This window comes from Perca fluviatilis, chromosome 23, assembly GCF_010015445.1.
Source record: "Perca fluviatilis chromosome 23, GENO_Pfluv_1.0, whole genome shotgun sequence".
Lineage (NCBI taxonomy): Eukaryota > Metazoa > Chordata > Actinopteri > Perciformes > Percidae > Perca > Perca fluviatilis.
The window spans coordinates 26,079,419-26,091,953 of NC_053134.1; the positions used below are offsets into that span (position 1 = coordinate 26,079,419).

Consider the following 12,535-nt stretch of genomic DNA (forward strand, 5'->3'; position numbering starts at 1 on the left):
CGAGACAAAATAACGTTATAACATTTTGTCTCGTCTCATTCAACGAAAATGAAGAGACATTTTAGCATAGTTTTTGTAAACCACATTGAGTCTCGTTTTTATTCGTCAACAATATTGCATTATACATTTAATTATAGTCATCGTCACATGACCAGCATTCACGTTGCGCCTCGTCTCGTTTTCGTCACGTGATAAAGGTTCGTTAACTACGATATTTCGTCATGATTTTCGTTGACGAAAACAACACTACTCTGAGCCTAAGGTGAATGGCTGACGCTGTGACATGCATGCGGCACGTAAGTTCACGAGGGGGAGAGGCTGGAGGCCGCTAGTCTGTTTACTGTAAAATTACATTAAGGATTGGAAAACAATGTGTTTTATCTACCTAGGTGGGTATCAATCTACCTGGTCTATAATCTCATATCAATTATTTAGGCTTAGCAACCTAATATAAACGTGTCGGATTAAAAAGGCTACAGCAGTTATTTCAAGGTTTCAGATGCATATTTAATCAACTTTTAAGGAAATATAATCGGATCAGACAGTATTCTGAACGTGTGTGTATGTATGCGTGTGCACCACCCATCCATCCATCCACCTACCCATGCATGCATTCATCCATGCATCCATCCATCCATCATCCATCTATCAATGCATCCATCCACCCATTCATCCATCCATCCATTCTTGCATCAATCCATCTATCCATGCATCAATGCATGCATCCATCCATCCATCCATTTATCCATGCATCCATTCTTGCATCCATCCATCCATCCTTGCATCCATCCATCCATCCATCCATCCAGCACGGTGTTGTACAGGAGCTGAGGTGATGATGATTTGATGTCGTGGGAATAGTTGATTTAACCAAATGATCTGTGCCTGTTGTTGGGTTGGCTGCTGTTTTTTTCATGCAATTACAGACTGACAGCTCAGCTGATTTGCAAAAGGGCAATGGATGATGGGCTACAAGGGCCGCTGTGGTGGAGACTAGCATCCCTCTAATTAATATGGCGGTGCTTAGACGTCCCTAAACACATATTCAAAGCCAGCACACAGCCCAGCCTGAGCCACTCAGCAGCCCATCAGGCCCAATCAGGACTGTTTGGAGATTTTAATTTGCACAGCTAAGTTCTCTGCAAGAGCTCGCAGATGAAATCAAGCAATGTCAGGCTGCGATGCTGAGTGTGCCCCTAAAAAAGATTCCAACTGCTTCAGTGGTCCTTGTCGCTGTACCTGTGTAGCATTTGACTTTGGTGTATTACCACATTCGCTCACATTTGTTAGTATGTAAAAAAAATATATATATATAAAATAAAAAAATATGATAATTACATCTTACATCGTTTTCAGTTTGTCCGCGATATTGTAAATATTGCGATTATTTATAAAATATCTGACAAATCAAGGTACTTCAGTTCCCATATTATGAAAAATAACTTTTTCTGGGATTGGGGTGTTATTTTGTGTCTCTGGTGCTTCCACACGCATACAAACTTCCATGTTCCATCCACGCTGTTCTGAGTGAGATACGGTTTCTGAATGTTTCCTGCCTTCAGTCTCCGGGTGAGCTGGTCAAAATCTGCACGGCTTTCTACGTCACTATTCAAGACGAGGTGGCTAACCGTAGCATGCTAGCTCGTTCTCAATGGCAAAACACTGCTACAACACACACTAGTTCACCATGATCTACAAAAGAACTACTTGCATGTCCCTGTTCTGCAGGTATGCCACACAAAGTTGGAAGTGCTCCCTCGATTAGAAGAAGTCTCCCGGCTAATCCTGCTTTGTACAGGCCGAAGTTGGAGAAACAGCTAGCTAGCTCATGTAATCCTTACCTAGGTACTGGGCATGTGCAACTGCCAACAGAGATCTTACAGAAGTGAGATGTCTCACTCTGTAGCTAAAACAGAGACCTGAACACAGGGTGAAAAGAGGAGCTGCAGCAATGTGCAGTACAACAAAAATATGGTGTTTTTTGAAAATTAAAGGGGTGATAGAATGATTATATAGGGTATTTCACACTGTTCCTTAATGTCTCCTAATGGGGTATGTAACATTGGTTGGGCTGAAAATGGTCTGGTTGATATTTTATTGGCCCTTATGCATCCCTGTGTTTTGGCCCTATTTGTAACCAGAGCTTTTCTTCCAAATATGGTATGCTCATGAATATTTAGATGAGCTGCGCGCTGATAGGTTGAGTGAATCCCCATACACACACATTAGAGAAGTGACAGAATCTCATATTCCAGACACTGCATTGTTTCACTTTAATTGCTTAATTGGTATTGAAAATGTTGGAGCAGTACCCAGCCCTAACCCAGAGATATTCTATTATTACTCAGGAAGGATTTCATCTGGGAATGTCCTTACATGTACGGTAAAACAAATGTTTGTGTTTCCTTAAAGGGGCGGTGAGTGCAGTGTGTGACGTCTCCCAGCGTATCCAGGACAACGCCCGGTGCCATGAGAACCACCTGCAGCTTTGCCGGGTGCAGAAACTGCTGAAAGGGCGAAAGACGAAGGTGTCGGCCGCAGGTTAGTGCCTCTGATCACATATTCCTTTTCATCCCCCCCCCCCCCCACCAGGAACCAGGTCCTCTCCATCTCTTTCTGCATCTATTGCTCCGTGTCCTTTGGGACACGTTGGGGTGGATGGCGGGGGGGGGAAAGAGCTGTATAGATAAACTAAAAGGGAAATGAGTTAAGTACGGAGACATGGATTGCTTTAATCAATGGAATTCGTTGGACTTTCTGCAGGAAACCTCACACTATATTAATGGGGCATTGCTAACTGGTTTCCCCTTCATCCTGCCTTCCCTCTCACTCGTTTGTTCCCCTCTTCCATTGTGGTTCTATACTTGTGGAGCGGTGGCCCTTTTTTTTCTTCCTGCCACTCCCCCTCCTGTTGTTTGTCTGGCCTCCTCGTTGCTCCACTCGCCCTGCCAATCTCCCCCAGGACCAATTAGAGCCCAGCCTCATCTTGTGGACCAGCAGATAAAAAGGAAGCCAAAGTGTGTGTGTGTGTGTGTGTGTGTGTGTGTGTGTGTGTGTGTGTGTGTGTGTGTGTGTGTGTGTGTGTGTGTGTGTGTGTGTGTGTGTGTGTGTGTGTGTGTGTGTGTGTGTTTTGCTTGGATATGCAGGCTTTTTTTCTCTCTGTGTGTGTGTGTGTGTGTGTGTGTGTGTGTTTCCGGATGTGTTGGTGTAGGCTGGGCGCGAGCGCTGAATAGCAGCTCATCTCTCTAATGCCGATGTGGGAAGTTTCAAAAGCTTCCTCTCATCCAAGTTCTCAGGCCCTCGCAACTCCGCCGGCTTCCTTTCCAGCTAATAAAGCTCCGGTCCCACCAGGCAGACTTCAGAGCAGCAGCAGCACCCCGCCCCGCAACCCCACGCCGACCCGTTCTCCTTCCTCCCCCACCAACACCACCTCTAATGTGGGTAAAAGAAAAGCGCTCTGCCTTTTACAGATGAGAAGCGCCGGAGCCCCTCAAACATATTAAGTAGCTCTGTAGGAGATGAGTGGTGGCAGGGGGGGGGGGGCGATTGTGAGACACAAAGGCTGAATCAATGGGACATCGATACATACAGCAGACAGGCAGCCTGTTTCCCTGGGAGGCCGTCCTGCCTCTTCCTTCAATTTAAAACAAAGATGTCTCACATTTTCAATCTTGCTTCACATTGTTGTTTTTTTTCCTCCAATTCTGTCCCTTTATGTTCCTGACTCTAATTGTATTACGAATTTGTCTGTTTTTTTCCCCCTCAGGTGTCTTAAGGTCAATCAGACTACCTCATTAAATTAAGCGTTAACGTTTAAAACAAACAGGCATGATTGAATGTCGTATTGAAAATGCTCCTAAACAGATCCATCAAATATGCTTGTTTTGTTGTCTCCTTTTTAGTGCCGAAACATTTAGACAGTTTATCAATTCATCCACAGAAAATTAGCTGACAGCAATTTTGCCCAATGAATAATCCTTTCAGTCATTCATCAAGTAAAAACACCAACCGTTCTCTGGTTCCAGCTTCTCCAATAGGAGCATTTGCTGCTTTCCCCTGATTTATTATTTATATATATATATATTTTTTTAATTGTGTTTGTAGACTATAGATCAGACTAAACAAGCATTTTGGAGGCATCATCTTGGGCTCTGGGAAATTTGATTGGGTCTGTTTTACAATGTTCTTCTGACAACACATAGAAAAAAGCAATGAATCAGATAATCAGATCTAAGAGTGTGTATATATCTCCCTGTCGGCCGATTCCATACATTTCTAGATACAAAAACCAGGCAGATACATCACTGCAATGCATGCACGTCACTTTCTTAAATAACTGTAACAAGGTGTGGGTTGCCAACTGCATCATTTATGATATTGCATCCTATTTTCCTGACTGCAAATGCAATGTAAAGATGCCAGGCCCACATTTCGTAGACGATTTCTTAAAGTATGTTTAAAAAAAAAAAAAAAAAAAGACACACACACACACACATACATACATACATATGCCAAATGATGTGAGTGGATTTTGAGTCTGTTTTTCTCAGATATGCATCAGTTCATCTTTACAGCCCTACAATAGATGGATTTATGGATGATGGGAAAAATCAATCAGTTGTTGAAGCTGTAGTCTGATTTATTTCTCTATACTAAGTTAGTAGTATAGTACAGTATAGTATAGTAGTACTAAGTCGCTTTGGATAAAGGTGTCAGCTTAATGACATGTAAAAAATCATCAATATCTTACAAATTCTAAGTAAACAAAGTGAAAGAAGCCAGTTGACTCGCCAACCTGAGGCTCATTGTGCCGCAGCAGTTGCCCTCTGCCTATGGTAGCCCTCTGGCCTCGGACACATCAGGGGAAACGGGGCTCTTTGTAGATCAGTCTTTATTTGCTGCCCCACCTGGTCCAGCCCAGCAGACTTTGTAGTAGAGCAGAGGTGCTCTTTGACAAGGGGAGCTGAAAGGCCTGGACACGGAGAGGAGTGCTTGGCACTTCCTGCTCTTTGAACCTGCTGCTGCCTCAAAGCACTGTGGCTGGTCCGATGTAGGCAGGGGGTCCGCACAGAGCATCTCCACCCTCTCGGACTCCTCACCTTTGTCTATTAGGGGGCATCTGCTACAACTTTAAAGGTTAGGGAAACAAGGAGCACTGGATTTAGGTTTAATTCATTCTTCAAACATGAAGTCCTTCTTGTTCTTTATTGTTTCAACAGATGGTGGCTGTCTGGCATTAAGCCACTTGCCCATTCCCCATTGCATTAAGTACCACTGTAAAGTGAAAGCACAGGACTGGCTGTGAAGGTGAAGACCTTTAGCGCACACACTTCCTGGTCAGACGGAGTTTGAAGTGTGACGGAGCTGAGGGAGATCCCAGCATGTCTGCAGAATCACTGCACCTGTCTGACTGACTGGAAAGCATCAGTTTCTGATACTTGAGCAAACGTGTCACACATTACTGCCCATGCATGAATGATGCTACAGTATGTGTTTAGTCAAAGCCAACTGCAATGTGTGTATGCTGCAGCATACAGTACATATCTCGTCTTGAAGACTTTAAACAGCAACCACATTGGCTTTCGTGTTTCCTAAAGAGTCCTCCTTATCTAACTTAACAAACATGAGCACACATCTTGTCCTGCATCTTAGCTCGTTGCCCTAAACAATCATTCACTGGGATAAAGTACATTGCTAATGTCAGGTTGCATGCTGGATAGCTGATTAGCTGCTCAGCTGCAGCATGTAAATGTACCTGCAAATGTCACTTGTCAAACAGAGCGACGCAGGCGTCCCATTGGAGTCCTCCACCTGTCATACCTTAAAACCTCCTAAACTCATTACATTCAACTTAATGAGTCGTCCTTTCTCTGCAGTTATAAGGCCAGGAAACGCATTTGTAACCGAGAATCGGCCTGTCCTGTAACATGTCTGCTACATAAGGCCGCGTTCAGACAGTCTGCGTTGGCCGTTCGACGGCCCGGCAAAAACGCAGGTCTTTCCATTCATTCTGCGGGTTGCCGCAGGGGGGGCACTCAAAATAACACAGCGGGCCTACGACGAAGAGTTGAGACAGACTCGACTTTTGGAGAAACGCAACCCAGCGTCAAGCTGCGGTGGCCAGTCATATAACGGAGATCAGAGTAACAGGAAACATCACTGCCTCTATCGCTGCCACAAGAAAGATTTAAAACACCAAACACAAGAGCTAAACAGCCCGGGAGTTTGTGGAACAGCTTAATTTTTACCTGCAACAACAAAGCACTCGCTATGTCTTGTTCGTCTCTATTCTCTCTCTCTCCTGTGAAATAAAGCTGCCTTCAAGTGCACTCAGAAACGTCAAACTCTATAAACGATCTGACGAAAAAACAGTAATTGTGAGATATAAAGTCTACATGTGCTTTGTTGGGGGGGGTAAATAACACAACAGGACGTCACAGAAAATGGTCCGTTTCATAGACCCCACCCCCACCCTGCTGCACAACCCTGTTGCAAACCACCGGGTGACTTTTCTTGGTATGAATGCCCACTAAGAGCGAGAGCTGAGGGTGCAGGGGATCTGGTTCATGAGGACATTTCCACTACACTTGTCCTGAAGTGTTGACATGACAGATCTGACCGTGGTTGTTGTAACAACACATTCAAATGACTGCTTGCTCTGTGTCTTTACAGGGTTGTGTAAGCCTCAAGTGGGGTTTCATTTTTATTTTTTAATATTTAATGAAACGATCACAACCACAGCTCCAATCTCCACACAACACCTGAGAGAGTCGCAGCGTGTTCCTCGACTGTTCCGTTTGAGACCCATTGGCATTTTAAAAGCAATTTGACCCCTGCCTGGCCCCGCCACTTAATCTCAGTGGGCTTGTCTGTAGCTGGAAAAGTCCTCTCTGAGCCCCAGAGGCACAGCTCCGGCCACTCAGGCTAGCTGCAATCACAGGCTACTGGCTGGGCCAATTACCAAAGCAGCCTGGACCCGGGCTGAATTCTCATCTTATCTATCCAAATGTCAGCCTCTTGCTTATTAGCTATCATCATGCTGCTGTCAATCACGGTGAAAGAGATGAGAGCTTTCCTCACAGGCCTACCTCCTACTGAGTCTGTCTTCAGATTCACTTTTCAATTCACCATGGCTGAGTTACTCCCATTGTTTTTATTATCTGCAGTTCTGCAATTTGATTACGCTCGTATTACACACACTGTGACGTTGGTTAACCTGCATTGGTGCTCAATCTGAATGCGTGGTATGTAGGTTTGCGATTCAGTAGTGTTTGTTTGAATCCAAATTCAGTATTTAATCCATTTATTGAATCGGAATCCTTCCAAATCCCTTATCGAATTTCAATCCGGTTCAGCTTTTGACATTTGCAAGTACCTTCAATTAAAAAAAATAAATACCTAAAACTAAGATCTCTAATGTTGACAACCTGTGGCTAAAGCATGGAAATAAGATGAGCAGCATGATGGCATTTTACAAATCAGGACATGGAGGATTCACTCCAACATACTAACGCACAAACACGACACAACAAGCTGGATCTTTTCCTCCAGAGGAGCTGCCGTTTTTTTTTTTTTCTTTTCACCGTATCGAATGGGAATCTGCAAATGAATCGTTCGTTGGGATTGAAAAGCAGCCATTATGGGATTAACGTCAACCAGCTACAGCGTTCATTAGTCCCTGGTTATGTGCAATGGTTAAAAAATGAGAAGCCTGCTAATGTTACCAGAATTACATGCACATTTCTCTTTGCTAATAAAAACGAGCCTGGGGAGAGAAAAAAATGAATATAGCTGTTAACTCTTACTAATCCAACCCAGATCCAGATAAAAAAATAGAGACCAACCAAAGGGTTATCCCACCGGACTGTTTGACCCTGATCAGGGATCAGCAGTAGGGCCGCACGATACGAGGAAAATATCTAACTGTGATTATGTTGGCTGATATTGCGATTGCGATATGATTCACGATACTGGAGGGAATGATCATTTTTGTCATTATTCTCATTTTCATTGTTCATTCAATATAATTTAAAAAAAAGGGCAGGATCTGTACCAAACAAAGAATTTTTCTTTAGTGTGTAGGATACGATTTGTAGGCCGGGACATCTCTGCAGCACCACAATACTTTATTTTAGAATGGTTTTACACATATTTTGCCTTACAAATATTGCGCCCCTCTGCGATTTGGATATCGCACTAATCCATATTGCGATATCGATAAAATTGCGATTAATTGTGCAGCCCTAATCAGCAGAACAGTTTGGATTTGGGATGGTCTGGGAAATGTAAATAGCATTCCTGTAACAAACTGCTCAGGAGACACCGTGTAAGAGAAGTGAAACTGAAACATGCCTTTGTTCTGTCCAGTTATGTACAGTGTTGTGTATGGACTTCCAGCTGTAGTGTGTGTGTAGTGTGAGATGACTGATCTCACACATCTGTGCGTGTGTGTGCGTGTGCGTAGGGCGATGGTACATCCGGGAGGGCTGGCTGAAGGTGGTTCCTCCCAAAGGTGCAGACGTTCAGCCCAAGATGTTCTTCCTCTTCTCCGACATGCTGCTGCAGGCCAAGCGCTGCGGCCCACTGCGGCTGTCCAGCGGAGACAGGTTTTCGGGCCAGCGCGCCTACCCCCTGCAGGACTGCACCGTGGAGAAGGTGTTTGGCCACACCCGGAGCCAGGGAGGCCTGCTCAGCGTGAGTACTGACTACTCCGGTCAGGGATCAGGGAGCTTCTGGGAAATTGGCTTAGACAGTGTTCAGCTCAATTCGCAGTGGAAAGAAGGGGAGAAAATATTAGATTACTAACAGACTTATAAGAACAAAAACAGCAGGGAACATTCAATTTATTGCATTCAATTTTCATCTTAGCATCATCTAAACTATAATCAATTTTTTTACATAGAATGGGGACTGTGTTTTGTCCTGCATCTCTTTCTATTCCAGTCACCAATAACTTTCAGTACATGTGCCATGTATGTATTGTATTACAGTAGAGCTATGTAGTGTATACTACAACCAGAAAACCATCAGTAAAATCTCCTAGCATGAGGATATGTTGGTGTTTTTTTGTTTTTATAATTAGTTTTATTATAGATTTTCCATGACAAACTAATGAACAGAAAGGGCAAGCAGACGGTACCAGTGCCAAAGCCCTTTTTCAGATTATTATACTGATAGCACATGATACAAAGCATACTATATGTACCAGGGTTGTCATAATTAACGCTCACGCAAATTCCTTTTAATGGCACTCATTTTTTTAACGTGCAATTAACGCCAGCACGTGATTTGGCTCCCTAGTTTGGGAGATCAGGAAGCTGCAGCAGTAACTTGGCCACTTTCTCGCTAGATTTAGCGTCTTTTCAGGCCCTCTCAGCAACTTATTATAAATATATTTCTACTGTAGTGTCATTCATATGCACACAGTCCACAGATCATGGGTTAAACACTTAACAGCGCCTCTCTCTCCCCCTCCTCTGCACAGCTGCACTGCATGGGCAGTCTGTAGTGGGTTTTATAATACTAAATACAATACAATAATAAACGGGAGTGGAAGGCTAGCAGAAATAAAGCTCCTTGAGCAGAAATGGAGAAAGAAAGGAGTCTTTTGAGTGGCAAGTTGAGTTCAAAGCCCTTCCAGATGGCCCTCTCCTCAAGACTAAAGTTGTCTGCATGTACTCAAACACCACTTGAGCATTAAAAACTTTTTTAAAAACACATATTTTTTAAAGTGCAATCAGAACAGAAAAATAAAATGCCATTAGTTTGCGATTAATCGCAAGTTAACTTCAGTGTTTTCCCTCGGTTTGTGGAAGACTTAGGTGCACATACTTGGCGGGGGGGTGGTTTAGGCCTCCTTTCTCAAGACATTTAAAAAACATTTTTTAATAAAAATAAAAAAGCATTTTCCCCAAACATTTTGTCACTTTGTGGGGTTTTGCATCTCTTTGTAGTCGTGTTGTGTTTCTCTGTGGTCATTTGTGTTTTCTTTGAGGTTGTTTTGGGTCTCTGTGGTCATTTGTGTTTTCTTTGAGGTTGTTTTGGGTCTCTGTGGTCATTTGTGTTTTCTTTGGGGTTGTTTTGGATCTCTGGTCATTTGTTTTCTTTGGGGTTGTTTTGGGTCTCTGTGGTCATTTGTGTTTTCTTTGAGGTTGTTTTGGATCTCTGGTCATTTGTTTTCTTTGAGGTTGTTTTGGGTCTCTGTGGTCATTTGTGTTTTCTTTGGGGTAGTTTTGGGTCTCTGTGGTCATTTGTGTTTTCTTTGGGGTAGTTTTGGGTCTCTGTGGTCATTTGTGTTTTCTTTGGGGTTGTTTTGGGTCTCTGTGGTCATTTGTGTTTTCTTTGGGGTAGTTTTGGGTCTCTGTGGTCATTTGTGTTTTCTTTGGGGTTGTTTTGGGTCTCTGTGGTCATTTGTGTTTTCTTTGGGGTAGTTTTGGGTCTCTGTGGTCATTTGTGTTTTCTTTGGGGTTGTTTTGGGTCTCTGTGGTCATTTGTGTTTTCTTTGGGGTAGTTTTGGGTCTCTGTGGTCATTTGTGTTTTCTTTGGGGTTGTTTTGGGTCTCTGTGGTCATTTGGCGTCCCTTTTGTGGTAGTTTTGCGTCTCGTACATATCACGGTGTTCTCCAGCGGTCGACGCAGGGTTTGAAGTTTGTTGTCTGACTGTAGAGAAACTGTGAAAAGTTGAATATGCTCTGTGTGTTTGTCGGGCAGCAGGTGGCGAGACATCTGTTCATTGATTTGTGTGTACACATGAGTGCGTCCTTAGCAGAGGCATTATTTCATTTCCACTTTTGATTTGTCTTACTTCTGGCCGCGAGGCTTGCTGTTGTGTAATCCGCCACGCTGAGGTTCCCTGAATGACTTCCAGCCTCACTGAACGGAAATGGCATTTAGTTGTGCTCGTCAGGGAAGACCTGTGTTCTCCCTAATCGCTCCAACCCCTCGTTGAAGTAGCCCAAAAGTTGGACTTTGAACGTGTTTCTTCTCTCAGTCTGATCCGTCTCTCAGCGCTCCGCACAGCTGCTCGCTGACAAATAGTGTCTAAATGATGTAGGTGCTGTCATGAAACATTCAAAGGAAGGAGTCGCGCGTCATTGAGTGAGTACTCAAAGCCTTTCTGCTGCGAGTCTTTAGTGCCAAGCGCTGCACGCTATCAATATTCATTTCAGCAGATAGAGCTATGTTGCGCCGCTAATGCGATGCAGAGCCTGACGACTCTGCGTCTGCTCCCAAATGTTAAAGCTGGGTTCACACAGCAGCAGTCGCACACAGTCGGTGATCTAATAACACTGCAACGTACCACATTGAATAACCTAGGACCCAGTAAATGTTTGATGTTTCTTCCCTTTTAGCTGTTGGTCAGAGTAACTAAGAGTCATTTCAAATAGGCTGCACTTTATGACTGTTCACCTGCAGTCTATTTATTTTTGTAAGCATTTAGTCTATCAAATGTCAAAAAGTGAAAAATGTCCATCTAGGGACGTCTTGGTTTGTCCAAAACCTAAAGCCATTCCCTTTACTTTCTCTAAAAACAGAGTACCCATTTGAGAAGATGAGTATTTGCTGTATGTGCGTACACAACTGTTGTCATTTACAAATTATGACATTTTTTTTTTCGACCCAATAATTGCTGAACTGCTTGTGTCAGCTCTGATTTTTAAACGTGTTGGGATATGGTGAGTTGGGACACTGAATGATTCAAACAATAAGTAGGTAGAAGGGATCATGAAAACAGAATATTATTGTGGCCGTCAGTCGCGTTTAAGAGCAGTTTTGTTTTCTTGAGCCCTTAAAAATAAAAATAAAAAGTTCACCCTCTGAGCAGACATTTAATGCCAGTGTTGATACTTGACAGCATTCAGTAGTACACCGTACCTTTACTTGAAGGTGTTGTGATTTGACACCCAGGCCTAAAAATGATATTAGTGAGAGCTTAGTATAGATAGATAGGTGTTGGTGCAGATGGAATCAGCCGTTAGGACCAGGGCTTTCAGTAGAAACAAAGACCTCCCTTAAAATGCACCTATTCCGAAAAGGCCTAGCCCACATAACTCCACTCTCCATCCAGTTCATCCACATATCGCTTTCTTTTCATTTTCTATCTCAATTTTTTTTTGTTTTAACTGTAAGGTGTCCTTGAGTGCTATGAAAGGCGCCCGTAAATTAAATGTATTATTATTATTAATATTAAAGAGATTTTATTAACAGTCAGTGTAAAATACTGACTGTATATATGTTGTGAGTGTAGCACAAACACAGATCAGAGGGTGAATTCAGGTAATCCGTGTGTGTTTTTGAATGAGTTTGAGTGAGTGTGTGTGTGTGTGCATGATAATGTGTTTTTGTGTGTGTGCGACTGCGTGCATAAGTGTGTGTTTGAGTGAGTGAGTGTTTGAGGGAATGAGTGAGTGTGTGTGTGTAAGTGCATGCATGATAGTGTGTTTTTGTGTCTTTGTGCGCGTGTGTGTGCGTGGGAGTGTGTGTAACAGACTCTCTGAGTTGCTGGATCAGATTAGGCTGCAGATCCATCTCTTCCG

At 43.3% G+C, this 12,535-nt stretch overlaps 1 protein-coding gene across 1 annotated transcript in view; it reads left to right on the plus strand.

The window, feature by feature from the left end:
* The window catches only part of arhgef39 (Rho guanine nucleotide exchange factor (GEF) 39), a 68,636-nt gene that overhangs the window by 41,231 nt on the left and 14,870 nt on the right, over positions 1-12,535 (plus strand). The window contains exons 8-9 of the mRNA XM_039792454.1: positions 2,413-2,541; positions 8,465-8,694. Of these exons, the coding sequence (XP_039648388.1) occupies positions 2,413-2,541; positions 8,465-8,694 (359 nt within the window). The remainder of the gene's footprint in view (positions 1-2,412; positions 2,542-8,464; positions 8,695-12,535) is intronic.